Source organism: Paramisgurnus dabryanus, chromosome 22 (genome assembly GCF_030506205.2).
Source record: "Paramisgurnus dabryanus chromosome 22, PD_genome_1.1, whole genome shotgun sequence".
NCBI lineage: Eukaryota > Metazoa > Chordata > Actinopteri > Cypriniformes > Cobitidae > Paramisgurnus > Paramisgurnus dabryanus.
Genome location: NC_133358.1, coordinates 1195523 through 1222718, shown reverse-complemented (window position 1 = coordinate 1222718; position 27196 = coordinate 1195523). Strand labels below are relative to the sequence as shown.

Here is a 27196-nt window from a genome sequence, read left to right as displayed (position 1 = left end):
ATAATTGTATCATTTACTCACCTTTATGTTAGGGTTAGGGTTACTCACCCATTGACTTCCATAATAGGAAAAAGACATTTTATTGAAGTAAATGAGCAGCTGTGTACTTAACATCATTTATCAAAATATCTTGTTTTGTGTATATCACAATAAATAAACTCATGCCGGTTAAGAACATAAACAGGGCCTGTGTGATCACTAAAGCACAATAAAAAACATGTAAAGCTATCTTACCTTGAAATAAAATTTGACACCGACTACTGAAAATCTAATGAATGAAAAAGACAAAAAATAAGATATTACGCACAAATGTTAAAAACAACATTGCAGTATAGTGCTTAGTATAATGCGTTTCAAATAAGTAAATTCAACTTACATTATTTGTATAGTATATATCAGTACAGTGCCATGCACAAGTTTGGGCACCCCTGGTAAAAAATTCTGTTAATGTAAACATTTAAGCTAGGGGAAGATGAAATGATCTCCAAAAGGCATAAAGTTAAACATGAAACGCACATGATTACCACTGTATGTAGTCCAGTGCTGGTATCTTCTGAAGTCCTTGCAAGGGTCGATGTCATCTTTCTATTTGTGTTAGGTCATCTGACAGAGGCAGGATCCAGACTGCAGCTCACATAATTGCTAGTAGAAATAGAAAGCAAATTGAGAAAATTTGCATGACTGCTGTTTATAGCTTTTTAGGTAGTGGATAGTTGTGATTATTAAGTTATTTATAACCTGAGGCAAAGGTTAGTGAATGCAATTATGTGTATGCTAGACTTAGAGCTGTCGCGTTTGGTCGATAGAATCGGCGGTGTCAATTTCAACGTCGATAATTAGTCAACATAAATAGTGTGTCATCACGACAAAAATATAGCCTTTTCCCCTTTGACATGGCAGATTTAAATGCAGATTAACATTCACAATGAGAAATATCTGCAAACTGGACTGAAGAAGAAATCAGGGGGCTCGTCACTATCAGCTATGAACACTCACCAGCATAACAAAACAGCGTGTAATGTAGTGCTTCCCAATCCTGGTCCTCGAGCACCCCCTCCCAAAAACTTATTTAACCTCTTGAAAAGCACCCCCATTCTGGCCCAAAACCATGAAAATACCTACTTTCACTAAAAGGGCTGTTTTTACTAAACCATTTATAGTATAAGCATAACTGTGGTATCATTAGATAGAAGACACTTTGAGCTTCGTTTTCCATGTTTCAAAATCTTAATGATAAATATATGTGTGAAACCTAGAAATGCAATGAGGCCAAAGCCACAAGTCTAAAGTTATATTTCACGTTTGAAGTCAATAGACCCAAAAATTAGGTTCTTGCAAGAGTTTTTGTAAGACTAATGCCTTTTCTAAGTTCTAGTCAGCCACAAAATAAAAGTCTTTTGTTTACATGCATACACGTTCGTTCTTTTTATTGTTTATTAGGGCTGGGCCGGTTTGGATTTTTTTTTTACCGCGGTCAGTAATCAACAAATTCCTGCGGTTTTGCGGTTTATTGGCAAGACAACGAGTTAAATAACATGCATGATTTATTTATCTTCAATACAAAACACGTGCAAATTACTTAAGGAACATGTGAAGTGAATATTATTTCCTTCCACATTTCTTCAATTTCAACATTCAACAACTTGAACAATTAATATTATCAGTTAAAAAAAATGTTAACGCATTGTGCGTGTCCATACGTGCCTACAGACATTTCGCCACTTTTCTATGCTTAATTTGTGAATAGCCTGTAAATGACGCAAATTATTGCTGCCCTGGCGGTCTGGTAAAATAACCATTTGTATGAGAAATCACTTGTACTGCATGTGTCCGTGCTTGAGTATAGCTGGGAAGCTGCACGGAGACGCGTGTTTGTGCGCAAGATGACGCGGTCCGTCTGTCTCGCGCTCGCCCGGGCAGTCCGCGTCTGTCTCGCGCTCGCCCGGGCAGTCCGCGTCTGTCTCGCGCGCGCCCGGGCAGTCCGCGTCTGTCTCGCGCGCGCCCGGGCAGTCCGCGTCTGTCTCGCGCGCGCCCGGGCAGTCCGCGTCTGTCTCGCGCGCGCCCGGGCAGTCCGCCTCTGTCTCGCGCGCGCCCGGGCAGTCCGCCTCTGTCTCGCGCGCGCCCGGGCAGTCCGCCTCTGTCTCGCGTGCGCCCGGGCAGTCCGCCTCTGTCTCGCGCGCGCCCGGGCAGTCCGCCTTTGTCTCGCGCGCGCCCGGGCAGTCCGCCTCTGTCTCGCGCGCGCCCGGGCAGTCCGCCTCTGTCTCGCGTGCTCGGACAGACCGCGTCTGTCCTCGACCCTTACCATAAACATCTGTCTTTTTCCACAAACAGAGAAAGAAAACGCAAAAGCAAAACTTTTTGAAATGTGTCCTGCTTTAGAAATGGCCACTGTTGTAGGCTAGATGAAAAAAGAGACAATATAACCTCTTTGGATATTAATCCTCGGACTGATCGCGTGCTCTTTATATTGCGTGAACATTTGATAATGTATGAAACCTGATTCTGTTGTTGATCTTTTGCGGCTGTTTGCACGTTCAAATTAGATAAAATGTTTGTATTACTTTAAACGAGTGACTGACAAAATCACCTGTATTTCTACTCAATGACAATTTAATATTAAAACCATATCAGTTAATGTTCAGTTAACAAGTTGCGGTTGTTAACAAGCTGCGTGTATAACATCCCCACATATACACACAAGTGCAGACCAATGTTTCAAGACATTTTTTTTTTGCTGTTATGACGGTGAGGAGCTTAGACCCGCGGCATGGGTCACGTGACCGCGGTATGGCGGTAATCCGGTTACCGCCCCAGGCCTATTGTTTATCCTTATATAAGCGTATAAAATGCCGTATTCACACCAGGAAATAAAGCTTCACACAAAGATCGTTAAATTCGTTATCTAATTGGCTACACGTTCTGTCTATCAATATTTTACATGAAGTCATTGGAGGAACGCGCAAGTCAGATGACGTCACGATATTTGACAGCGCTGTTTGGATATTATGTATTATACTCTCGCCTACTTTTACAAACAAGTTTGAGCGCTGGTTTTGAACGCGAGTGTAATCTCATATACAAGTGTTACGATGTAAATAGTCCTCAGATTGTATATTATAATCTATTACAAGACGTGCATCTGAAATCTGATGTAAACAATGGAAAATATATCTATATTTCACGGATTATACGCATTTGTGGACAAAAATGGTCATTGAATGTACTTTGTTGGAGAGTTTTTATGGGTTATTCACACATCTGAAACAGACTGGATTCGATTCGCGTTCCTTATACCAGCACAAAGGTAAGGAGTCAGTTTATATTATGCATGTTGTCATCTGGACTTCTGTAACAAAATACTATATTTATGATGCTAGAGCAATTGTATCTCAAAACGGACACCATACACTGATGCTAAACCCTTAGACCTTTTAAACGATGTATAGTAGTGTTATTATTATTATTGTTTGTACACAGTTGGCTATATATATATATTGTTAGCAGCATTAAAAAAACTGACGTCTTTCCGTCCTCGAGCTAGTGCACGTCGAGAGGTTAACACCTGATTCAAGTTATCAGCCTCCTTCCAAAATGGTAAACATGTCTCCCTAACAAGCTGATGAGTTAAATAAGGAGACATCTAAAACTTTTTGGGAGGGGGTGCTCGAGGACCAGGATTGGGAAGCACTGGTGTAACGCACTCCTTTATGATCTTATCATAAACAAAAAAATACACGTGTGGTTTCTCGAGAGAGAAATCACAGATAAGAAAACTACAGATGCTACAAAATAACCTACCAAGTGCAAGACTTTAAATATGTCATGTCTTTATGGCATGTGTGTGAAAGCACAAACAAATCCAGAAAACTATTGGCAGCGTGAATTAACCAAAATCAAATAATCCCGAACAACTCCCGGATGTGTTCGCTGTATTTTTTCCATAATATGTGTGTGAAAAGGGCTACAGACATTAAACATTCAAAGAAAGCAAGTTGTCCATTGAACCTTAAATGTCCTTGTCAGTATCGGGAAAGGGGTCCTGAAACAAATATCCTTGTCGTAAGAGATGTACGGCGTACTGTCTCGACTAAACATATGGAGTCCTTCTTTAGGATCTCTGACTGCCGCACTCTGATGTTGTTCACCTGGCGTGTAACACGACAACCCAAAGTGTCTTCATTATCCCAGGCACCTGCACAGAAACATTGAGAACACAAGCACCAGGGAAGCAGTGAGTGTGCGTCTTACCTACACCTGATGTAGCGTGTACATGCCGGGCGATGGAGGCCCAGGTGATCCCAACATAGCATCCGGTCTCATGAAGGGGGGAGAAGCAGTTATAAGTGGGGTTCTCAGAAGCCAGAGGCAATGGGAGAAGTGCTGGCTCGTGTCTTCCACTGTCGGTTTGCTGGCATTAGAGAGAATCTCATCTGGATAGATCGCATCCTAGATGTACATGCCCTGCACAGAGAAACAGATGGCTTAGTACCTCTATGTCCTTTCTCCGATAAAACTAATATGACAGTATGGTTAAGATCAAAAACACTTAGGGTTAAAGTCAAATAATAAAAATGTCTGTAACAGCTGGTTAAAAACAACTTACAGCAAATGATGTTGTGATCTGTTTTGCAAAGACATAAAACATAACAATTGAATATTACAGATTTACATAAATGATGTCCAGTTACACCCACTAAAATGTCTTGAGGTGTCTGTTAGTGAAATACTTACACACCAGCAGAGGTGGGTAGTAAAGAATTACATTTACTTCGTTACATTTACTTGAGTAAATTTTTTGTGTAACTTGTACTTTTAGAGTAAATTTAAGGATAGATACTTTTTACTCTTACTCAAGTACATTTCTAGTGAAAAAACTGTACTTTTACTTCGCTACATTCGGCGGCGTTACTGCGCTACTTTCAAATGGTAATAATTACTGAATATATATATTTTAAAAAAGTTTATAGGGCGTGTTCGAAAGTTTCGTGAGACAGGCTGCGTCACCCTTTAGTGCGCGCGACCGCGCGGTCACCCTTTAGCGCGCGCGACCGCACGTAGATGATAGGAGAAGCAGATTAGGGCGCGTGTGCGTTGTGCGAGATATCGGAGGCAGATCATGCATGGCGGCTTCAAGTTCGGTCTATGTTTTCACTCCAAGAGGTCAAAAAGAATAGTTTCATGATGCGATGCATGCTTTGTTCAATAAACGAGCTGACATCTCAGCATACAGGAGTTCAAGATCCAACCTGAAGTAAGTGTCAGTAATGTCTACTTGAACACTATTAATGGTCATTTCACACACTGTACGAGGTTTTTTTGCCATATGCACTCTTGTCCAAGCGATGACAAAACCTAGTGTAAGTTAAACCATACAAACAGCACGTTCATCTGCACATTTCCGTATAATTTCCCCACAACTAAACAAACTGAACAGCAAAATGTAAGGACGTCTTGCATTTATATACAAATCCTGACAACTCACTAATGTGTAGAAAATACATTCAAATAAAAACGGGGTTGTATTTTATTTAAATCCTTCCTAAAGAATGAATGAATAAAAATAAAAGAATAAAGTTTGATTTTAAAGAAACATGTATTATATATTATAATACATGTAGAGTTGATTTGCACAAACAGATCAGTTCCATATGAAATTCTAAAATGATCATTTTTATTAAGCTCGTGTTTATGTTCAGTAATTGCACTTTAAGGGAAATAAAAATAACCTATTCATATAAAAACATGATAACAAACAAACAGACACGTTCTTTTTTGTTTACTGTTTGCATGTTTACAGGCAGATGCTGACCAGTTTGTGTTGTGAACATGAAAATAAATACAGAGTTAACCGTCAGAAAAACATCTGTGTGTGTTTGAGATTTTTTCTCAAATGACACGTTATGTGATGTCATGTTAATGTACCCATTGCAGGACTGAGATAGGCTGCTTTACTTATATATAAGCAGAACAATGAGACTTTTAAGGAGAGGTTTGTGAAAACCCTCCAAGTAGTCTGAAATTCAGTGCTTTTGCGCTAATTCTCTATCAGATCGGAAGTACTTGAGTAGTTTTTTCATCGAATACTTTTTTAGTCTTACTCAAGTAAATAATTAGATTTGATACTTTTACTTTTACTGGAGTACATTTTTGTATAAGTACTTGTACTTTTACTTGAGTACAGATTTTGGGTACTCTACCCACCTCTGCACACCAATGCCAATGACCTGTTAACACACAAGAAGAGAGGAAACATATATGAGGGAAATATTAGCTAAGGAAAAAGGCAAGAAATGTATTCAGTCATTTCCAGCCCTTGATGTATTTAAAATCCACAGTATGGCAAATGACTATGATATGAAACACTTGTTCATTAAATCACTGTACATTTCATACATCTGATATACAATAACGTAAATCAGATTGCACTGTGCATAACAAAATGGTTGTCAAAGAATCTGAACTAACTTACATAATGTCAATGTAAACGTCTCTTGTTTGTTTTGTTTTTAAATTTGCTGCCATTGTAAGCACTCAAACTATCATACAGATCATAATAATACACTTTATACAGTAACTAAAACTGCCAGAGGGGCATCATAAATATATATAGAGACAAAAATCATATTATTCACACTCACTAAATGTGTTTAAAATGACAATTTACCTCAGACAAGATATTTGCAAAAGCTTTTCTAACAAACGGGACAGAACAATTAACCATAATATTATGTTGATCATTTAAACATCAAACAAACACTCATAATGAAATGAAACAACCAAAATTACTATGTTATTGAACTCAATTATATAATCATCGATAATCATCCTCATATTTTTCCTAAAATTTAAATGACCTCAGAATACTTCCAACTGCTGTTCAGAAAAGCAATGGCCATCTGCCTATTTTAAGTTCATCGTATATATAGCAACAAAAACACAATACTGAACAAGTGAAAGGTATTTAGATTGATTTCAAGTACCATGTTTTTGTCATAGCTTAAAAAAATAGACAAGAAATTACCTTTCTGTCCTCACGTTAACAATACCTCTAGTCGGTCAGACTATCAGTGATGGGAATAACGGCGTTATAAGTAATTGCCGTTAGTAACTGCGTTATTTTTTTCAGTAACGAGTAATCAAATAAATTACTGTTTCCCCCGTTATAACGCCGTTATCGTTACTGACATTAAAATGCGGCGCGTTACTAAAATTGATCTTACTGTAGTGATTTTCAGCCGCGTATGCCCACTCTCTCAGCCAAACCCTATTTTTCTCTTGTGTGTGTTGTGAGAAACGTAACGGATGATGATTGGCTTAATTTCCATCGGTAGCCAACCAGAGGCAGAGTTCACAAAAAGGCCCGCCCACACGCGCAGTCCAAGTCCGAGGAGCGAGCAGCAGTGTTAAAAAGTCTGAGCAACTTGGTCACTTTGTCGCTAGATTTAGCAACTTTCTATCACTTTAGCGACTTTATAGGACAAATCTAGCTATCTTTTCTGGTGTGGTTGGAGACTTTTGTAGACTGACATGAAAATACGCGTCGTTTTCTCTTCTCAACGAGCAGCGGTGCTGCTGCTGACTGTGCCCCATCTCAAAGCACTGACATGCAGCCCGGTCATCGCGCATCAATCACTCCGAAAACACCGGCGACAGGGCGATGGCAAGTACAACAAGCTCAAAGGTAGCGGTCGCAAACACGAAGTATAAAGCACTACTTTTCCATTGTTGAGGTGAAAGGCAGGAATGTTTGTGTAATGTGCATTTTATGCCCATGAAGAAAAAGTCTCTCCATGTCTGTGGCAAGTAATTCTGATCTAATAAAGCACCTCACATCGTCACATGCTGCCACAAAATTAGTGATTTCTCTTTAGTATCCATTTTAGTCATTTAACATATTTAATTTTGTAGGGGGCATTCAAGTTATTTGAAATATAATTTTTTTTAAGTAACGCAGTAATTACTTTTCCTGGTAATTAATTACTTTTATAATAATGTAACGCAGTTACTAACTCAGTTACTATTTGTGAGAAGTAATTAGTAACTATAACTAATTACTTTTTTAAAGTAACGTTCCCAACACTGCAGACTATACATAACAACAAGCTGACACGTATTGTTTTACAGAAACATTTTAGAACAACAAAAAATAATGGAAATTATAATCTCTATTAAATAATACACAAACATTTTAGCAAAAATGCCTCAAATCTGAATAGCGCTGCTAGTACTACAAACGTTACTATGACTTTATTTGCTGTGCTGTAGTAGACAAAGTGCCTTATACTAACTTTTAAGACTTTTAATATAAGATTTTTGTCGAAAACTTACCTGAACCACGTACGTCTGCGAAGTCAGCTCCCGCACTTTTTTCCTTGTTCATGGCAAGACGAGACTGGAGCGGCTTCTCTGGGTTAAGGAATATATCGCCATCTGTTGGTTTGGCATGCTCATGACAATGCTTCATACTGGGGTTTTGCGTGTTCGAGTTGAAGTGGAATTTTTTTTACGAAGGAAGTGAACACAAAACAATGATACTTGTAAAACAAGCCAATAATCCCTTATTTTTCCTCACTCTCCCGAGTTGCCTTTTCTCTAACTTACTTGAGTATTAACGGCGGCTGGCAACCAGCGTATGTACATTACTGCCCCCTCCTGCTTCGGAATAATGGAACTTAGCAGCTGTGTGTCATTAAAAGCAAAGAAAGCGCTGCTATTTTATTTATTTTTACTTGTATATTATATCAAAACATTTACATTTGCTTAACGGATTCCATTTTCTTCACTTATTATCATTTACTTAGTTCTTGTACATACTTGATACACCCATGATGTTGCCTTTGCTATGGTGGATTGCAAAGGGAGGAATAACTGGGCACGCACCAACAGAGAGAAGCGCGGCATCGGCCTCCAGTATAGTTATCCGACCCAAAGCCGACGTAACAGACAAGCTTGATGAGCGGGAAATACCGTTGACTTGACTGAAGATTTGGCCGATGCCTGGCCGATACTTATTAGATGTTTCAGATAAGGAGGCCGACGTACGCTCTTGAGCTGACGTCGGGCAGACGTACGTGTGCTGTCTGGGTAACTAAGCTGTAACAAACAAGAAAGCAAGAAACTTATGCAAAACTTAATAAATATTTTAAACTTACCTCTAAAACCCCGCTGGCACTGGGGTTGTCCTTTCGCGCCCAACTTAACGTTATTCTGCGCTTCTAAACTGAGTGGCGGTTGGCAACTGAAGGGTCATTACCGCCACCTACTGGACTGGGTGTAGCGCATTTAATAGTCAGTGGGGGAATTTTTTATTATATACTGTGGTCTTTCTGCTGGGCCTTAGGCCTGTCGCACCTCCTACGGTGCCTGGAGGACTATGCATGGCAGGGGCGTCCTCTTCCCTGAGGCAGGCCTAAACCTGGCCGCATACCACATGGCTTTGCTGCAGGGTCTTCAGCTGGGGACCACCACTCATTAACGTTTCGCCCCTTGACCCAGTACGTCTCCTGGTGGCGGGGCGGTGAACAAGGACGTCTCCCTGACACCCCTTGCAGCAAAGCCTAATTAACTCCCCAAGCTTTGTCTCGTCGTTTCAGCCAGAGCCAGTGGCTTGCTTTCTCTGCTTCCTCAGAGAGCTCTTTGGTGGATCTACTCAGTATGGCTCCCCGTTGTCCCAGGTCCCTGAGCAGGCATGATATTGATCTGCCCACAAAGCCTCTGGCTCCCACTTCCACCGGGTACAACCTCACACTCCATCCGCTTTCTCTACACTCCGCGACCAAGTCAGTGTACTTTGCCTTTTTTCTCTCATATGCAGCTTCCAGTCCCTCCTGTGATTATTAATAATATCAGTTTTGACTTATGATTGTTGTTTGTTAATATACACTTATTTGGCAGTTTTCTGACGATGGTACAGTAAACTAAGGCATTTCTGTCCAAGGCATTTAAGTCATTTTTGTTAAACGTATTTAAAATAGCTGTTGATTCCCCAAAATGATCATGATTTGAAATCTTCTTGAACACTCACATATTTAGAGATGATCTGACCATATAATTTTTACTTGCTGTATAAAAGCAAAAAACTTGTCTGGTGGTGGTCCTGGGGGGAAAGGTCTTTAGGTCACAAAATAAACAGGACTTTATAGACGGTTTTAACGGACGCACGTGATACACGTCTGGATCCGAACTTTACTTCCGGTTTAATTTTTTTAATGGTCTGAATAGTTGCTAAACTGATCTCTTGAACAAATGCATCGTCGAAAATAACATATGTTTTGGTTTCCTATGTGTTGTTTTTTTGCTTGTTATATAAATAAACTACGTTTAAAGTACTTTGTTGTTATTTATTATTAGCGGAGTTTACCGGAAGTTACGTGCGGACCGCTACTTGTTACTACCATCTATAAGAAACGCATAAGTACTGTGTGCGTGCACATGAAGGAGGGGTAGCCTCCAGGGAATTAGGCACAACACCTGTATGATAATCCACAGATTATTAATGTGAACGCTACACACCACCGTGTTTTTAGAAGCAGATTTAAAGTCGCATGAACTAAACACACCCAGGCACGGAAGACAGATACACTTATTCTTCATAGGAAACCTGCAGACTCGCTGTCCTGACAGGCTGGAGTTGTGTAACCACAATAATTTATAATGACAATGATACATTAAAAATACAAAACAACTGAAAACACACAAACTTGAGACTAGAGACTTACTAAATACCAACATACTCTGCACTGAGCCAAAATAGGGCACCCCTCTGAACATGTATAATGACATGTTGTTAAAAAAAAGTCTTAGAGACTGTCACCTTTTTTACTAAATTTATGCGTCCAGAGTCTTGTATAAATGTTTACTTTCTCATTAAATTCTCATATGGTATTTTTATGCAACGTTATTTATCAAGGAACAAGATCTTATCCCACTGAAATTAAGGGGATAAGCTACCAGTGTAGTCATCCTGACCACAAACATAAGATAAGGGTAAATACATTTTGAAAGGCCTAAAATTTGTTTGTTTGTATCTGTTTATTCCCCAGCATGTTTGGCAGTGTGGAACTGGACAATCTAAATCCAAGAATGGTCTCGAACGTTCACATAAACGTTATATACAATCTGGATGGACCATTTGTGTAAGAGAAAACACATATTTTTATTTGCTTGCTTTGTTCTCATTGTCCTATCACTGGAGCTATTAAAGTATCACCATAATTGTTTTCTGAAATGCTCCATTATTTCTGATCATACACTTGTGTCTAAGACTTTATTCAAAACTGTGAAGGGCCTTCTTTTATTTTTGTACACTTATAATTACAACAAAAGTGTGTCCTTTTAGTCTGGCTCTGCAAACGTCTTTACAAAAAATGACACTCTGTGAATACTTGTCACACAAACATGAAAACATGTCTAGAAAGCCTGAAATGTCTTACTTTTAAACAAACAAATTACCATATTGCTTTTTTGTGTAATCTGTATGAGAGGTAAAGTGTCTCCTGTCTGACCTCATAATTTTTAGTAGATCCCACCCATGGGCAGTGCGCGGTATTCATAGGTTATGACTTGACACACACTATGCAAACGCCCACAAACAATGACAACAAAGACCAAGGTTTAATCAGGTTCAGAGACTTTATTGCGCGTTTGGTTGATATCACATTATACACACACATGAGGAAGATCCTCAGATGGGTCTGGAAAGTGGGAAAAGTTAATCTTACCTCAGAAAAGCATTGTAACTCAGATGATTCATGGGTGAAGACCGACTGGATCCAGTGGAGGATATTACTTCTGACAAGTCAGTCATTTATTCTCAGATACATTTGCTAACATGTTGTCCTTGATGGCAACTTTGAGTTACTTTTAAATGTTTTAAACAGAAAATATTGACTGTGTGCTGAAATATCATTCCAAAATTCTATCGCACATCCATCCTATTGTTTACATGCACAGGACAATGAAACACGGGCAGCCTGCTTATAGACACAGTTTAGACAAAATGACACCTGCTTATAAAAACAGTCTCATTAATACACTGTAAAGAATAGAAGTTAGACATTACATCAATGGACATGTGTTTCACGGTATGCTGTCCGTTCAGATGTTCATTACAGCACAACACGCACATGTAAAGAGTTTTCTTCTCTGTCTGAAAACAGTTGCTTTATACAAATGAGCACTGCAGATGTTCATCTCAGGATATGTTCTGAATTGAGTTTATGTTCTTGATAGTTTAGACTAATTTAGTGTTATCAGTGGTATTTACCCGTCAGATATGTATGTAGGCTTATGTGGTACTTACGTGGACAATATATGCTAACAGTTTTTTATAACTTTTTACAGAAATGTGTCTGCATTACTCTCAGCTGCTACAGTACTACACAAAACCAAAGAGATATTCAAACATTTGGACATTGCTGCTAGGGCTGTGACGGTTGTCATAAGCACAACACAACCGTGGTGGTGAAGTGTACATTTTCTGTAGCAAATTCTCAACTTTACCAGATCCAAATGTCCTTACATCTGCACACCGTCCCTTGCATTTGGAAAGACTCAATTATTGTTCCGGTGCAGAAAAATAAAGCTCCAAAGACTCTTTATGACTTTAGACCTGTGGCGCTCATGTAGCCACATGTAAAAAAGGTTATGTTCTTGAAGGCAGTTTGCAGATTTTGTAAGTTCACGGCCAAGAAAACATATTTACAAAGTCTACCATTCAAAATCATTGCAGGGTTAAATATTAGGACTTTTTAATTGTGTAAATGTGGTTTTGAAGAGAAAAAAACATGAACAGGTATACTTAATTAGATTTTAAACTGATGTTGTAATATTACAACCAAGGGTTTTACAGGGATAGGTGGTCTTAATAAGTCAATGTGAGTTCCGGACTTCTGTGTTGTATGTATTAAATTTATTTTTGCTGATTTTATGCAGTGGCAGCTGGTCAATAGGGGGCACAGCCCCTCTAAAGTCGGCAAGAGAAGAAAGCTACTTTAACATGTTACAAAAAAGTTAGACATATAATGCAAATTAATACAAAATAAAATTGTTGTACACTTTCACTGTTAGTCATGTTATCATTTAATTATACAAATTAAAAATCAAAACTGAGTTTGTTGTGTGTGTGTGCGATGTTTGTGTGTCTGGGGTGCACCCCAAGCGAGTGTCTATGTAGGTCAGTAAAACGAGTGAAACATGTGACCTGAGGCTGAGCTCTCATTGGCTGGTTTTGGATCCGCCCTGGGGCGCCCCAAACCCTCCCACTTATGTTGTAAGCGAATCAATAATGTTTTTAATGTCTTTGACCCCATGTGATTGGATCGTTCTCAGAGTCTAATAACCACGTTGCAGATTGCCATGTAACTGCTAGATGCAGTTCTGATCAGTGAAATACCTTAAGATGAAAGGAAATATGATTTTAGGCTTAAAAAATCACCAAGACGTTTAGTTTAAGAATAAATAAAGGATTAAGGAGCTTAGACCAGATTGAGCAGCAAGAAGTGATCGCGGACGAGCTACACTGTGTGCTTTTTCAGCACTTATGGCAAATGGAGATGGTTAACGTTAGCTAGATGCTATTTAAGTCATATGCCTGGGTGATATACTGCGTGAAATTTTGTGCCGCATTTGAGCTGGCTTTGTGTGGATGAAGCTCAGATAATCCAGTATTTTCCATGGCTTGGTCAACTTTGTTGCAACGTACTGGCCTGTGATTAGGCAACTTTACTGTTCGTGTGTGTGTGTGCTTGCATGCATGTGTGTGTCAGATCGCGTTTACCGAAGTGTAATGTATAGCACAATATCAATCCAGAACAAAAGCAAAACTGTGAGACGTCGTCTATCTGAGGTAAAACTTACAAAATCCTAATGAAAATAGTCTGCATTTATCTGCCTTTATGCGTTTATTACACAAGGTGATTTCAGATACACAGCGTCATGCGTCATACAGATGTGGCCTTTAAAAATGCGCGCCTCTGAAAGCAGAATGCCGCGAGCACTTCCGAAATTCTGCGAGATCCCGCAGAAGGGTGATTCGGTGGGGGACGCAGGAAATAAAAAACCTGTAGAGGGCAGTCGTGTTTCAAGTAGGGCATACTGACGACAATGTGTGCTCGACTTTATGCTTTAAGCATACTATATGATATCGAAGTAACATGACAGGGATTCTTGGTGCATTGGCAGTACTTTGATGTCACATGCAAGCTTTTTGACAAACATTTGGTTGGCGAAGTTTTCTTTTGCCAGTTACATAAACAGTCAAATATTCATAAAAATCTGACTTAAACGCGGATCATTCGTCTTATTTTTTTTGTGTACACTTACAGTAGAAGAGACGTGATGATAACGGAGTCTTATAACAAAATAATTTGCAAAGACCTTTGAAGAAACCGAGAGCATTTGCGCAATATCATTACCTAGTTTATCTAATTGTACATTTAGTTTATCTTTGCATCTGAACGTTTTTAATAGCTGGAACATGGTTGTAATGCGCTTTTCCGCATTATTGTACTTTTTATATTATCATGTTTTCCTTTACATGGTATGAAACTCGATATAAAGTGTGCAATGATGTTGAATAAATTTCTATAATGTGTTATATTTTGTAGTAAGTAAATAAAATCATGTTGTAAGTGTAAATATTCAATTCGAGGAGTTTCTGAGGTGTTTGTCATCGGCAAAAGGCGCAGTTTCTCTGTTGCTGATTAAAACCCGTTGGCTATATGGGATGGGATTTTTTAAAATTAACATTTGTTCTACTTATTATTTTATTTATTTGCCTACATTTACTCAAATAATATCAATGTAAAAATAGTAAGTAAATCATAGTTCAAGTTAGGCGTAAAACGTACATTTTTTTTAAGTTGTTGTTAAATACAAATAATATTAATTTGAAGAAAGCAATTATTACAGGTTTAAAAACTTAAATATATAATTCTGAAATTATCAAATATATTGATTAAAATAATCTGTAAATTAAATACTTATATTATTAAGGCGTATACATCAAATAAAATATGTACATTTAAAACAAAATATCTATTTCTAGTCATTAATTTTGGTTTGTCTAACTAAAAAAAAACACATAACTGACATTAAAAGATTTTATTAAGTTACTTTAATCATTTATTTTAGATAGCCTACATTTACAAAGCCACTGAATCATTTTTTACAGTGTATACATTGTGATCTTACGGTATTATTAAATGCATATAAATAAAATATGTAAAACTAAATAAAAGCGATGTCATACACGGACTCCATGAAAGCATACGTTTTCTTGTTCGGTCCACGTGGGTTAAACGGTCACATAGCCTATTCTCCATAAAAATCCGACTAAAGTGCGGATCATTTTATTCAATTTTTTTCTGTGCAATAAGAAGAGACGTGATGTATAACTGAGTCTTATAACAAACCTCTATTCGCGTAGACCTTGAAGAGACCGAGAGCATTTGCGCAATATCATTAACTAGTTTATCTAATTGTACATTTAGTTCATTTTTGCATCTGAACGTTTTTAATAGCTTGGACATGGTTGTAATGCGCTTTTCTGCATTACTGTACTTTTTATATTATCATGTTTTCCTTTACATGGTATGAAACTCGATATAAAGTGTGCAATGGTGTTGAATAAATTTGTATAATGAGTTATATTTTTGTAGTAAGTAAATTAAATCATATTGTGAGTGTAATAATTCATAAATTCGAGGAGTTTCTGAGGTGTTTTTCATCGGCAAAAGGCGCAGTTTCTCTGTTGCTGATTAAAACCTGTTGGCTATATGGGATTTTTTTAAATTAACATTTGTTCTACTGATTATTAATTTATTTTTTTGCCTACATTTACTCAAATAATATCAATGTAAAAATAGTAAGTACATCATAGTTCAAGTTAGGCGTAAAACGTACATTTTTTTTAAGTTGATGTTAAATGCAAATAATATTAATTTGAAGAAAGCAATTATTACAGTTTCAAAAACTTAAATATAATTCTGACCTTATCAAATATATTGATTAAAATAATCTGTAAATTAAATACTTATATTATTAAGGCGTATACATCAAATAAAATATGTACATTTTAAACAAAATATCTATTTCTAGACATTTATTTGGGTTTGTCTAACTAAAAAAAAAACACATAACTGACATTAAAAAAATTTATTAAGTTAATTTAATCATTTATTTTAGATAGCCTACATTTACAAAGCCACTGAATCATTTTTACAGTGTATACATTATGATCTTACGGTATTATTAAATGCATATAAATAAAAATATGTAAAACTAAATAAAGAAGATGTCATACACGGACTCCATGAAAGCATACGTTTCTTGTTCGGTCCACGTGGGGTTAAACGGTCACAAAGCCTATTCTCCATAAAAATCCGACTTAAATGCGCATCATTTGATTCATTTTTTCTGTGCAATTAGAAGAGACGTGATGTATAACGGAGTCTTATAACAAACCTCTAATTCGCGTAGACCTTGAAGAGACCGAGAGCATTTGCGCAATATCATTAACTAATTTATCTAATTTTACATTTTTTGTGATTTGTGAATTCATGTTCTGCTTGCCCCAATTCCAAATATTCTGTTGTATTATTATTCCCATTTTTGGTTAAACCGAGTATAACTCCCAAGCTGAACACCTACAAAACTAACGGTTTTGTCCAGTCTTAACAGTGTATGATATTCAGCTCGTCTTAATTTAATTATTTTATTCCGCCGAATGGAAAAAAATCCATAGGCTATCTGAATGAATGGGATTCAGGAATTAAGTACAATAGTCTATACGTGCGTTAGTGAGACCTGTCGGCAGATCACGTTTGCCAAAACATGAAAAGAAACGCGTTTTCAAAACATATTGCGAGCAAACACGTCTTCATCCGGACGGAATTACATTTCTCAGATGACCTCTGAGTTCGGCGTGAAACAGTAGGTAAAATGCTCTGAAATTTACAGATTACAGAGGTCGTCAGAGAAAAACACAGACATGGCCGATTCAGACGGGATTAAAAACACAGTGGACCTCTGAGAAGCATGATTTTCTCAAAAAGATTTTTGTCGAGGGTGCCCCGCAAGCACGAGTTTGAAGCCTATGAATGAAAACGTTATTATTCGCTTTGCGTCAAACCCTGTTGCTGAAGGAGACGGACCGGAGCTCCGGCAAGGTGTGTTGTGGACCCGAGGAGGCGGAGCTGCGCTCCGGTGCGCTCCGGCCCAATTTAACCTATTACTTCCACTAACTGAGGTATCCTTCCTCCTTTGCTGTCTGCCTGGTATGATTTTATTTGTCATCTAGGAATAATTTTCACTTTATCTTACTTAATGGGGCGCAGCGCAAACCCGTTGGCCTGTGACATCCCACTACCGCGAGATCTATTCAAAAGCATACTGTAGGCCTACTGTCTCGCGGTGCTAAGACGTCACATGCCGTCCGATCGGGCTGCGTGGCGCCGCAAGTCGTCAAACGAGCGCTGAGCATTGAGTCAAATAAGACACGCGTCAGAAAATTACCGAGGTCCGGGCGGCCATGCCCTTTTTTGCCTCAAAATGCAGACAAATAATGTTTTTAGTAAGGCATGTTTGTTAAAACTAGTTATATTTCCTATTTAAACTAAGTCCTGGCTTTAGCTTATAAAGACCCCGCAAAAACCCTGCTACAGCTCCTGAGGGGGTGCTCTCACTATTCACATGTAAATAAAATGGTTAGAAACCGGTTTTTCTGGTTCTCATTGCAGGACTGTGCGGGGGGAGGGCATTCCGTTTCCATGTGGAGACATTTAACAAACACATTTGATATACACCAAGTTCCAGATTACAACACCAAAAACACATCACGTTTGATAGCAGTGCATGTAGGCCCTACTTATTTGAGTATATTGATAGAGTATGTAGGCTATTATGTTGGACACTATTTTGGATATCAAATTGTCCTTTTCTCCAGACAAATAAAACACTGATGTGCATGTCTATAGATCTTATCTAAAGAGTCATTGCTATCATTTTCACTTTTGTGTTGGGTTAATTCCCTGACCAGACCTCTGTCATTTTCTTACGCTCGTCTTATAATTTGACTCAACGCTCAGCGCTCGTGTGGCTTCTTGCTGCGCAGCGCAGACCAATCGGCATGTGACGTCTAGCTATAAGCAGAGGTGGGACAAAGTCATTGTTATGCAAGTCACAAGTAAGTCTTTGCCCTCGAGTCCCGAGTCAAGTCATGTCAAAGATGAGGCAAGTCCCAAATCGAGTCAAAAGTCAAAGCCAACAAGTCTCAAGTCGAGTCCAAAGTCTTACCATTTTAGTTTCGAGTCATGTCAAGTCCTCTTACAACAGAAATAAAATGCATGCTGTGGACAGGTGGAGGGAGGCCCCTATACTGCATTGCATTTTCAAAAGATCAAATTGGCCATGATGCCACCATGGCTGAAAACTCGCTCCACTGTAGCACTAGAAGCAGGCACTGCCAAGGCTACTTGAAAGAGTGAAGGAAGAGTGCCCAGAACAAAATGGCATTCTGTCCTTCTGCCATGTCAATGTAGTGACTTAGCTGCAGTGGTATAGATCTCTTGGTGATGTCAAAGTACCGCGAGAGCGATTCCAGTTATCACGTGGATAAATCCGCTTTGAATCGCTCTCGCGGTACTTTGCTGTCACTCGCCTGTGGGTTTTGTAGCGCCACACCACTCTGCTCCCCAGTCACTTTCGCGCCGCTATAGTGATTTCATATGCCGATCGGATCGCGCAGTTCGGCAGAAGTCAAACACACCAAATATATAGCCTAATATGTATATGCATTTCAACCCGCTAAAGTAGCAAGTGTAGCATGCTAATGGTCAGTGCTTCACTATTACTAAAAGTTTGAAATGTCACAAAACCACGCTGTTACGCATCCTCACGCTATTTTTAGCGGGTATACGGAAATCCTTTACAATTCCTAGTAGACTACACCACTGCTGAGCTGTACTGGTACGGTCCCAACATCCAAACCAACGTGGGACTGCAGTGATTGGATGTCGTGCAGGCAGCGCGCGTGCTCTCTGCATGCAGGTGGTGCACATTTTTTTCATAGATGCAGACACACTGAGACCGGCGCGGCCGTGTGCATTTTTTGTGTAATGGGTAGGTTGCTTCACTGCTGATTCTTGCCATACCTCCGTTCAGTGGTGTAGTCTAGATTTTTGTAGTGAGTATACTGTGATTTTTCCCCCTCACCCTTATGCTCACTCGTCCTAGCCCATAAGCACCACCACACTCACAGATGCATACAGTATAGATATTCATGTAACTAAGAGCATTCTGAAAGTGTACTCATAAACACATAAACTGAATGTGTTATCAACATGTCAGTTTATTATAAGAAAAAAAAGACTTTAACAGCCAATGGGTTTACAGCTGGGGAAACTGGACTGATTTTTAGACTGGTTTAGTGTTAATCAACATCTAACCCAGGGCCAAAAGTTACTCAACTGTTAATTAAAATTAAATTAACTGTTTACAATCTTCAATCCGTGGCAAACACTTGGATTGAAGGAGAAAAATATCCACTCTTTCAATAGCTATTATCTGACAACTATTGATAACATTACCATGTTTAATTTAATGGTGTAAATGTTTTTAATTACCATAATACACATTTAAGATGACCATGAAGTTACTCTCATTTGCATAGTCATTGATATAAAAGCTTTTTTTGCATATAATATAAGCATTGTTTAAAAATGAAAATAGGCTTTTACTTAATTATTATTACAAGACCATAATGTAGCATATTAGACACCCAAACCAAAGTGAAGAAAATGATCTTTAATTTGCAAGTCTGAACTGAACATCAACGCAGACATGAATTTCCTCACAGAAGTTTAAGATCATATACATCTTGAACGTAGATATATAAATTAACACAGAGAAGGAAAGTTTAACACTGTGAAGCACAAGCAAACATACTGAAAGCTAAAACCATCAGGATATAATTACGGGCTTATTTTATTGTATTTGGAGCCTTACCTCCAGATAAAGTAATAAACTGGACTGATTATTTAAATGTTGTTTACTCACATGTGCGTTGTAAACTCTATGGATTTTATGTTGTGCACTGCTCCACTCGTCGTTCTCTTCTCCACATGGACTGTTTGTTTACAGTGTCGAGTGAGCAGCTACACTGCAGGTTCGACTTCATTTGGCGCTAAGCAGACCTCATGGTGATGTCAAAGTACCGCGAGAGCGATTCAAAGCAGATTTCTCCATGTGATAACTGGAGTCTCTCTCGCGGTACTTTGCTGTCACTCACTTGTGGCGCAACACCAGTCTGCTCCCCAGTCACTTTCGCGTCACTATAGTAATTTGATTTCATAGAAATTCATACGCCGATCGGATCGCGCAGTTCGGCAGGAAGTATATTGCCTAATATGTATTTCAACCCGCTAAGGTAGCAAGTGTGGCATTCTAATGGTCAGTGCTCAGGCACGTGCACAGATAGGGCTCAACCTGTGCAGAACACATGCCCTTTTTGTCCTTACACTCCGAAGTGCCCTTTTTTGGAGGTGTTTTATTTTATTTTTTTAATATACAAATTAATGCTATTGTTAAACATTTACGTCTGTCTGTGTGTTTTACAAATATATTTATCAAATAAAATTATTAAAAAACTAAATATTTTTGGATCCGCTCAAACTGTCTGTCAAACCTCTTAACTCCGCCCCCTGAGTGCAGCGAGCAGAAGTTCCACAGCAGTCAGAGGCAGCTGAACGTCTTGCAACGGTAAATAAATATCTTGTTGTTTGAGTACAATGCTGTCTCATTACGAAAGAAACACTAGTATGTATATAACGGCCCATGTTTAATACATTTGAGCAGAGCCGAATTATTCATAGACGGGATTGGTCGAGTGGGCAATCAGGGGGCACTAAGGGCTCCAAACTGCGACCAAATTGAGTTTTTGACAAAGCGCGAGCAGTTTTTAAACAAGTGTTCACCCATGTGAAGGGCACCCGTGACAACAATACGGAATGCACGGTCGGTTTTTACCGCTTTTTTTGCATGACGCGTCTCAATCGTTAAACTAAAGTCAACACATCTCACGCGAGAAGACGCGCCCGCGCGGGTAAATGTCTAGCTTACATTAACACCAAAAACATATCAGATTAGAAAGGTCTTAACGTTAGACATCAGATGCCCAGTTGGGAAAACTGGATAGAGACGAAAAACATGTAAAGGATACAAGTATGTACATTATATTGCCCTGTCACTCATTACAGTGTGCAATCTGGATATAAGTTATTGTATATGCATGTATCTTATGCCTTGAATTTGTCAAGGGAGTTGTATGATTATTTGGTTCATAACTTTTTATTCTGAAATCAACTGCATAGAGTTAAGTCTATTTAGTATTTAGTATATTTTTCATTAATGCAGTTATTTGCACCTTCAAAAGACCAAGGTTCCTGGTCAGCACAGTTTTTGCCAGGTAGGCAGATACATGTTGAATATGCTAATGGTATGGCTATAGTATAGTATAATCTCCTATTTTGATCTTTAATCTCCTATTTCCCACTCTTCTCAATCACATACATAAACATGTTAACCAAATAATAAAAATTAGCTTATAAAACCAAACAGAATACCTTTTTTTCTTCAAACATATTTTTATGTACAGGTAACTTTATGTATGTAAGCAAAGAAAAAAATTTAAATTAATATATTCTACAATTAAATAAGAGCGAGTACACAAGAGCACTTCACAAACACATGACTACAAATAGGCCTAATACAGACAAACACCCAGGATGTAAATTGTTAAAGCCCACTTACAAGAGCAGATATCCTTTGCACTGTATAATGCCAAGCTATCATCAAATGTCATTTTTCATTCATTATTAGTGATTTTTTTCAATCATTAATAGCGAATAAATATAAAGCTATTAAGATGATTATTAAGTAATATTTATTTGGAGGGGGTGCCCTTTTTCAGTTTCAGCACATGCCCCTCAAAAGGTCTGTGCACGGCCCTGTCAGTGCTTCACATCTATATTATGACTAAAAGTTTAAAAATGTCACAAAACCATGCTGTTACGCATCCTCGCGCTATTTTTAGTAGGTATACGAAAATCCTTGACAATTTCTAGTGGGTATACGGCGTATACCTGCGTATCACGTAGACTACACCACTGCCTCCGTTGCCTAAATGCGCACGCATATGGTGCCATGTCAACATGGTGTACAAACAGTTAAAGGGTCTATTAAGTAAGATAAAGTCAAAATGAAACCGAGATGACCAATAAAATCAAACCAGGCAGACAGAGGTGCAACACAGAGGTTAGATGCGCAGTTAGTGGAAGTGCAAGAGAGATGTAAGTAATCAAACGCTGACTATTATACAGCAGTTTATTGACGAGAAATATGAAACCGTAGTGACTGTCAAGGTGACAGGACAAGAAACATTAATGCCGCTGAGCACTTGGGTGTCCAAATTTAATGCGCTGCTTTCTCTCCCTCCAGTAATTCACTTTCCGTTATTCAGCATGTTTATTAACAACATTCCACGCCACCCTTTAATTCTTGAAGATATGTTTTTAACTGTATAATGATTAGATTCCCTGTGTTGCACTGGACTTCTGCTAAGCTTGAACTTGAAAACGCGATGCATCACGTGCGCGGTACAACGCTTCATCCACCCGTAGCGCGCGTGCACGGAGTTTAAATGTTCATATTTTGGCTTGAACATTTTATTGCATTCAGTCTTAAAGCCTAATAAACAGTACCTGTTGAAGTCATTAAAGTTAAATAAATAACAAAAGAAGAGAAAGTGTGCAGCAACTAGTGTGCCCAGGATGGTAAAATAATTATTACAATGTATTCCTAATGACCAACACAAGTCTTCTGCATACTGACATGGTTTGAAATCTATAGGTATTTGATTCTTTGGTTTTCTGATGTATTAAAATTCATATATGTAGAGCAGGGAAATAAGAAGCTTTTTTTCCTGGGGTGCATGCCCTGGAAAATACTTATATGGACCTCGGTATTTATAAAATCATGCAATGCGGCGTGTTTGTCTTTACAGTTATGAAATTTATTATTTTAAACACACATTTCACAAAGTATATATTGTAAGTGTAAATATTCATAAACTCAACACTTCGGAGGCGTTTTTCTAAAGAATAATGTATAAACTTTATTGGTGGTGGTTGAGAATAATTCCTCTTTCCATATGTAACGCATTTTAGCGCAATATAAATGTATCATATTGTTATTCTTAATATATAAGAATACTAATATATTTTTTAAAACATTTATAACAGAAAGGTGTATAAAACAGCTTTAATTAACAATATCTGAATTGGCTCTTTGCACAATTCTAATTTTCTCATGTCATAATTTATAATTATTAATTAGATTGAATATAAATAAGTTTTGAAAAGTGTTGAATGCGAACGTGTAAGATATCTGGAAGGCGATGCGGCGTGTTTGTCTCTACAGCCACATGTTATAAAATTGATTATTTTACACACACATTTCACAAAGTACATATTGTAAAAATTCATAAACTCAACATTTCGGAGGTGTTTTTCGTCCGCAAAAGGCACAGTTTCTCTGTTCGCGTCAATTATTTTGGTTTGACCAACTAAAAAAACACATAAGTGACATTAAGACATTTTATTAAGTTACTTTAATAAATTATTTTAGTGATATTCTATTTTACAATAATATTTTTTACAATTATGAATTACGTAGAAACACTGACTGCATATGCGCAAGAAAGGTAGCCTATTATTAAAGATTTTATAAATATAAATATGTAAAAACGAAATAAAAAAGATATCATATGCCAACTGTACAGTCCGGGTTTAAACGCCTTTTTTCTAAAGAATAATTTGTAAACTTTATTGGTGGTGGTTGAGAAGAATTCCTCTTTCCATATGTGAAGCATTTTAGCGCAGTATAAATGTATCATATTGTTATTCTTAAAATATAAGAATACTACTATATTTTTTACAACATCTTTAACTTTAAAACATGTCTTTTTTTATACCACATTACTCTGTTTAAAATATTGATACTTTTAGAAAAACTGACAATTATAAATATTATGAACAAACAATGAAACGGTGTCAAAATTCGACAACACAAATAATTAAGATATTCATTGTAAATAGAGTCGCGTTTATTAGGCTCACACTAAATTCTCTGTTGCACTTCCTATAAGTTCGCATTGCACGTATCTTAATAGTTGTATGCGCTGTTATGCTGGCAAGAATGGGTTGACATATCACTTTGCTGTTTTAATACAGTAGCAATGTAAAATATTCAGCAATGCCCTTATTAACTTCTGGAAACAACGCAATGCAATGTTTTTATGCGCCACCTGGTGGATATTCTGTGAAGCGAAACACATTAAGGGAAAATGGAAAGTAGCCCCCCCGAAAGCACTTGCAGAATGCTGCGAGACTCTGCGAGACGAATTGGCGAATGCCGCGGGAGAAAACGCGCATTTTTAAAGGCCACATCTGTACACAACGTTAAATCAATTCAGATTTTTACACATCTGTTGCTATTTTAATTGCCATAGTATTTTGTGATTTGATTTTTTCATATTTGCCTGTTCAGCACAAAGTTTGCATGTTTTATTGCCTTCGCTGTCACTGCAAGAAAAAATAATATATTAATTTGCATCATGTGATGTTAAACATCTAAAGTGATGTTAAACATCTATTGACTTCAGAATTAAATAAACACATTTGAACTTGAATGTCCTTTTTGTAAGTTCATGATTAGAAATGAACAGGTGATGAAAAACAATTATCATCATTAAAACATGAAATGATAGACAATCGACTATGACGGGATTTTTAAAAGTGAAAAAGTCTAACGCAAGCTCTGGTATGTTTGTGTGATTGATTACTACCTTAGTGTAACGTAGTGTCCCTGTGTTCATGTGTATTTGTGTCTTGGTTTACTCATATGTCTCTGTGCACCTGTGTTTGACTTGTGTTCATGTATGCCCTTCTCCCTGTGATAATTAGTGTCTCCGCCCCCTTGTTTGCTACTATGGTTACTCAGTAGCCGTTTCTCAATGTCAAGGATACTTCCTTGGCAGGACTAGTCCTTACAAGTCACTTCCTTCAGAGGCGAGGCGAGGCTCCTTTTAAGCATTCGGAGAACACGTTAAATGGAACAGGCTAGCAAGTGCACGTCATTACGTCATTACGTGATTGAAAGGTGTGCTTTCGGTGCTGCGCGCAGAGGATTGTGGGTGATTTCAGCGCGTGAAGAGCGCGAAGGATACAAATTTGCATCCTTTCCTGTATATGGGATATTTGTCGAACGAAGGACTCAGTCCTTGGCTGAAATTTCGAGGATCCTCGACATTGGAACAGTCCTTCGACGGACGTCGATGACGTAGCATCCTCGAAATTCTAGCTTCCGAGGATCCTTCCTTGACATTGGGAAACGGCTAGTGTTTCACTCATTACCTCTTGTTTGGTGTCATAGTTACTCATTGTTTCTGCTCTGTCATTGGTCTTTGTCATGCATTTATACCCTGCCTGTTCATTCTGTGTTTGTCGTTCGTTGTAAGTTGTTGCATGTCCCTAGTTCTCGTGTTTGCCTTGTTTACATTTACTTTTGTTGGAATAAACTGCATTTGGATTCGCACTTTGGCCTCAACCTTACCTGGGTTTCAACCGTGACACTTAGTTCATTACTGATAATAAACCCACTGTAACGTGTTGTAACGTGGGCTGCTTACACAAAGCGTGACAGAGTAGAATCCTTGTAAAAATACTGAAAGGGTAGGCAAACAAATCCACAGAGCAATCCAAAAGAGTAATCCAAATATACAGGCAAGAAGTTGAGGCAGGCAGCAAACAATCAAAATCTAGTTCTAGTTCTAGTTCTTTTATTTATAGAGCACGTTTTACACAGTCAGCAGACTGACCAAAGTGCTGTACAGGTAAACATATAAAACAAACCAAATGCATAGTAATATATTAAAACAACAATAAAATAGAATTTGGCAGAACCCATGTCAGTAAAAAGTACATAAATCCGTGTATGTCAGTTGACAAACACACAACATACATTTGACAGAAAGCAATATGTCTGCAACTGCGTATGTCAGTTGACAATACACAAACTACACAAGTCGATTAAAACAGGCATTTACATTTAGTCATTAACAAAGGCTAGAGAAAACAGATGGGTTTTCAATAGGGACTTGAAAATACCTAAAGATGGAGCAATTCTGATATGCATTGGCAGACTGTTCCACAGCCTCGGGCCCGTGACAGAAAAGGCTCTATCACCTCTGTGTTTTAATCTGGTGGAGGGGATTTTAAGCAAATTTTGATTACCAGAACGTAAATCTCGGGGGGGGTTGTATGGTCGTAGGAGTTCCGATAAGTAGCTTGGGGCCAGACTGTGCAAACATTTGTAGACAAATAAAAGTATTTTAAAATGTATCCGGTACTGAATCGGCAGCCAGTGGAGAGCTCGAAGAAGTGGGGTAGCGTGATCGTATTTGCGGCCTTTCTTTAAAAATTTAGCAGCTGCATTTTGGACGAGTTGTAATCGATCTAGTTGGATTTTGGAAATACCACTGTACAAAGAGTTGCAGTAGTCTAACCTTGACACAATAAAAGCGTGGACAACCGACTCAAGAGATTTTTCTGGCAGTGCGTGTTTGATTTTGGAGAGCAGACGGAGCTGGAAAAAACTTGCTGAAACTACTGACGAGACATGTTTGTCAAGAGTGAGCTGACAGTCCAACATAACACCAAGATTTTTGGCACACTTTTTTTGATAGACTGCCAGGTCCTCCAGGCTGGAGTTATCAAATTTAGAAACGTTCGAGGGGTTAAAGACAATAACCTCTGTTTTTGAGTTGTTTAGAAATAAGAAATTTTTAGCCAGCCAATATTTTACGTCGTCAAGGCAGGTAAACAATGAAGTGGTAGATAATGGAGTTCCTCTTTTTATTGGCAGATAGATCTGGGTATCGTCAGCATAAAGATGATATAGGACCCCATGCTTTCTCAAAATAGAGCCTAGCGGTAGCATGTATAGAGAAAAAAGCAGGGGAGATAGGATCGAACCCTGAGGGAGGCCAAACTCAAGACGTGTAGCCGAAGAGGTGAAGTTTCCAATATTAACTGAGAAATGACGGTCAGATAGGTAGGATTTAAACCACTCTAAGACAAAA

General features: G+C 38.1%; 1 protein-coding gene and 1 long non-coding RNA gene across 2 annotated transcripts in view; one reads left to right on the top strand and one right to left on the bottom strand.

The window, feature by feature from the left end:
• Positions 1-27196, top strand: part of LOC135777772 (ADP-ribosyl cyclase/cyclic ADP-ribose hydrolase 1) — a 232216-nt gene that overhangs the window by 170149 nt on the left and 34871 nt on the right. The window contains exon 8 of the mRNA XM_065288005.1: positions 11043-11135. Coding sequence (XP_065144077.1) covers positions 11043-11135 — 93 coding nt within the window. The remainder of the gene's footprint in view (positions 1-11042; positions 11136-27196) is intronic.
• LOC135777786 (uncharacterized) lies at positions 57-4347 on the bottom strand. Its single transcript, XR_010544336.2, has 5 exons — positions 4249-4347; positions 4006-4145; positions 517-642; positions 377-428; positions 57-268 (listed from the first exon to the last, which is right to left on the bottom strand). It is a non-coding gene; the product is annotated as an uncharacterized lncRNA (long non-coding RNA).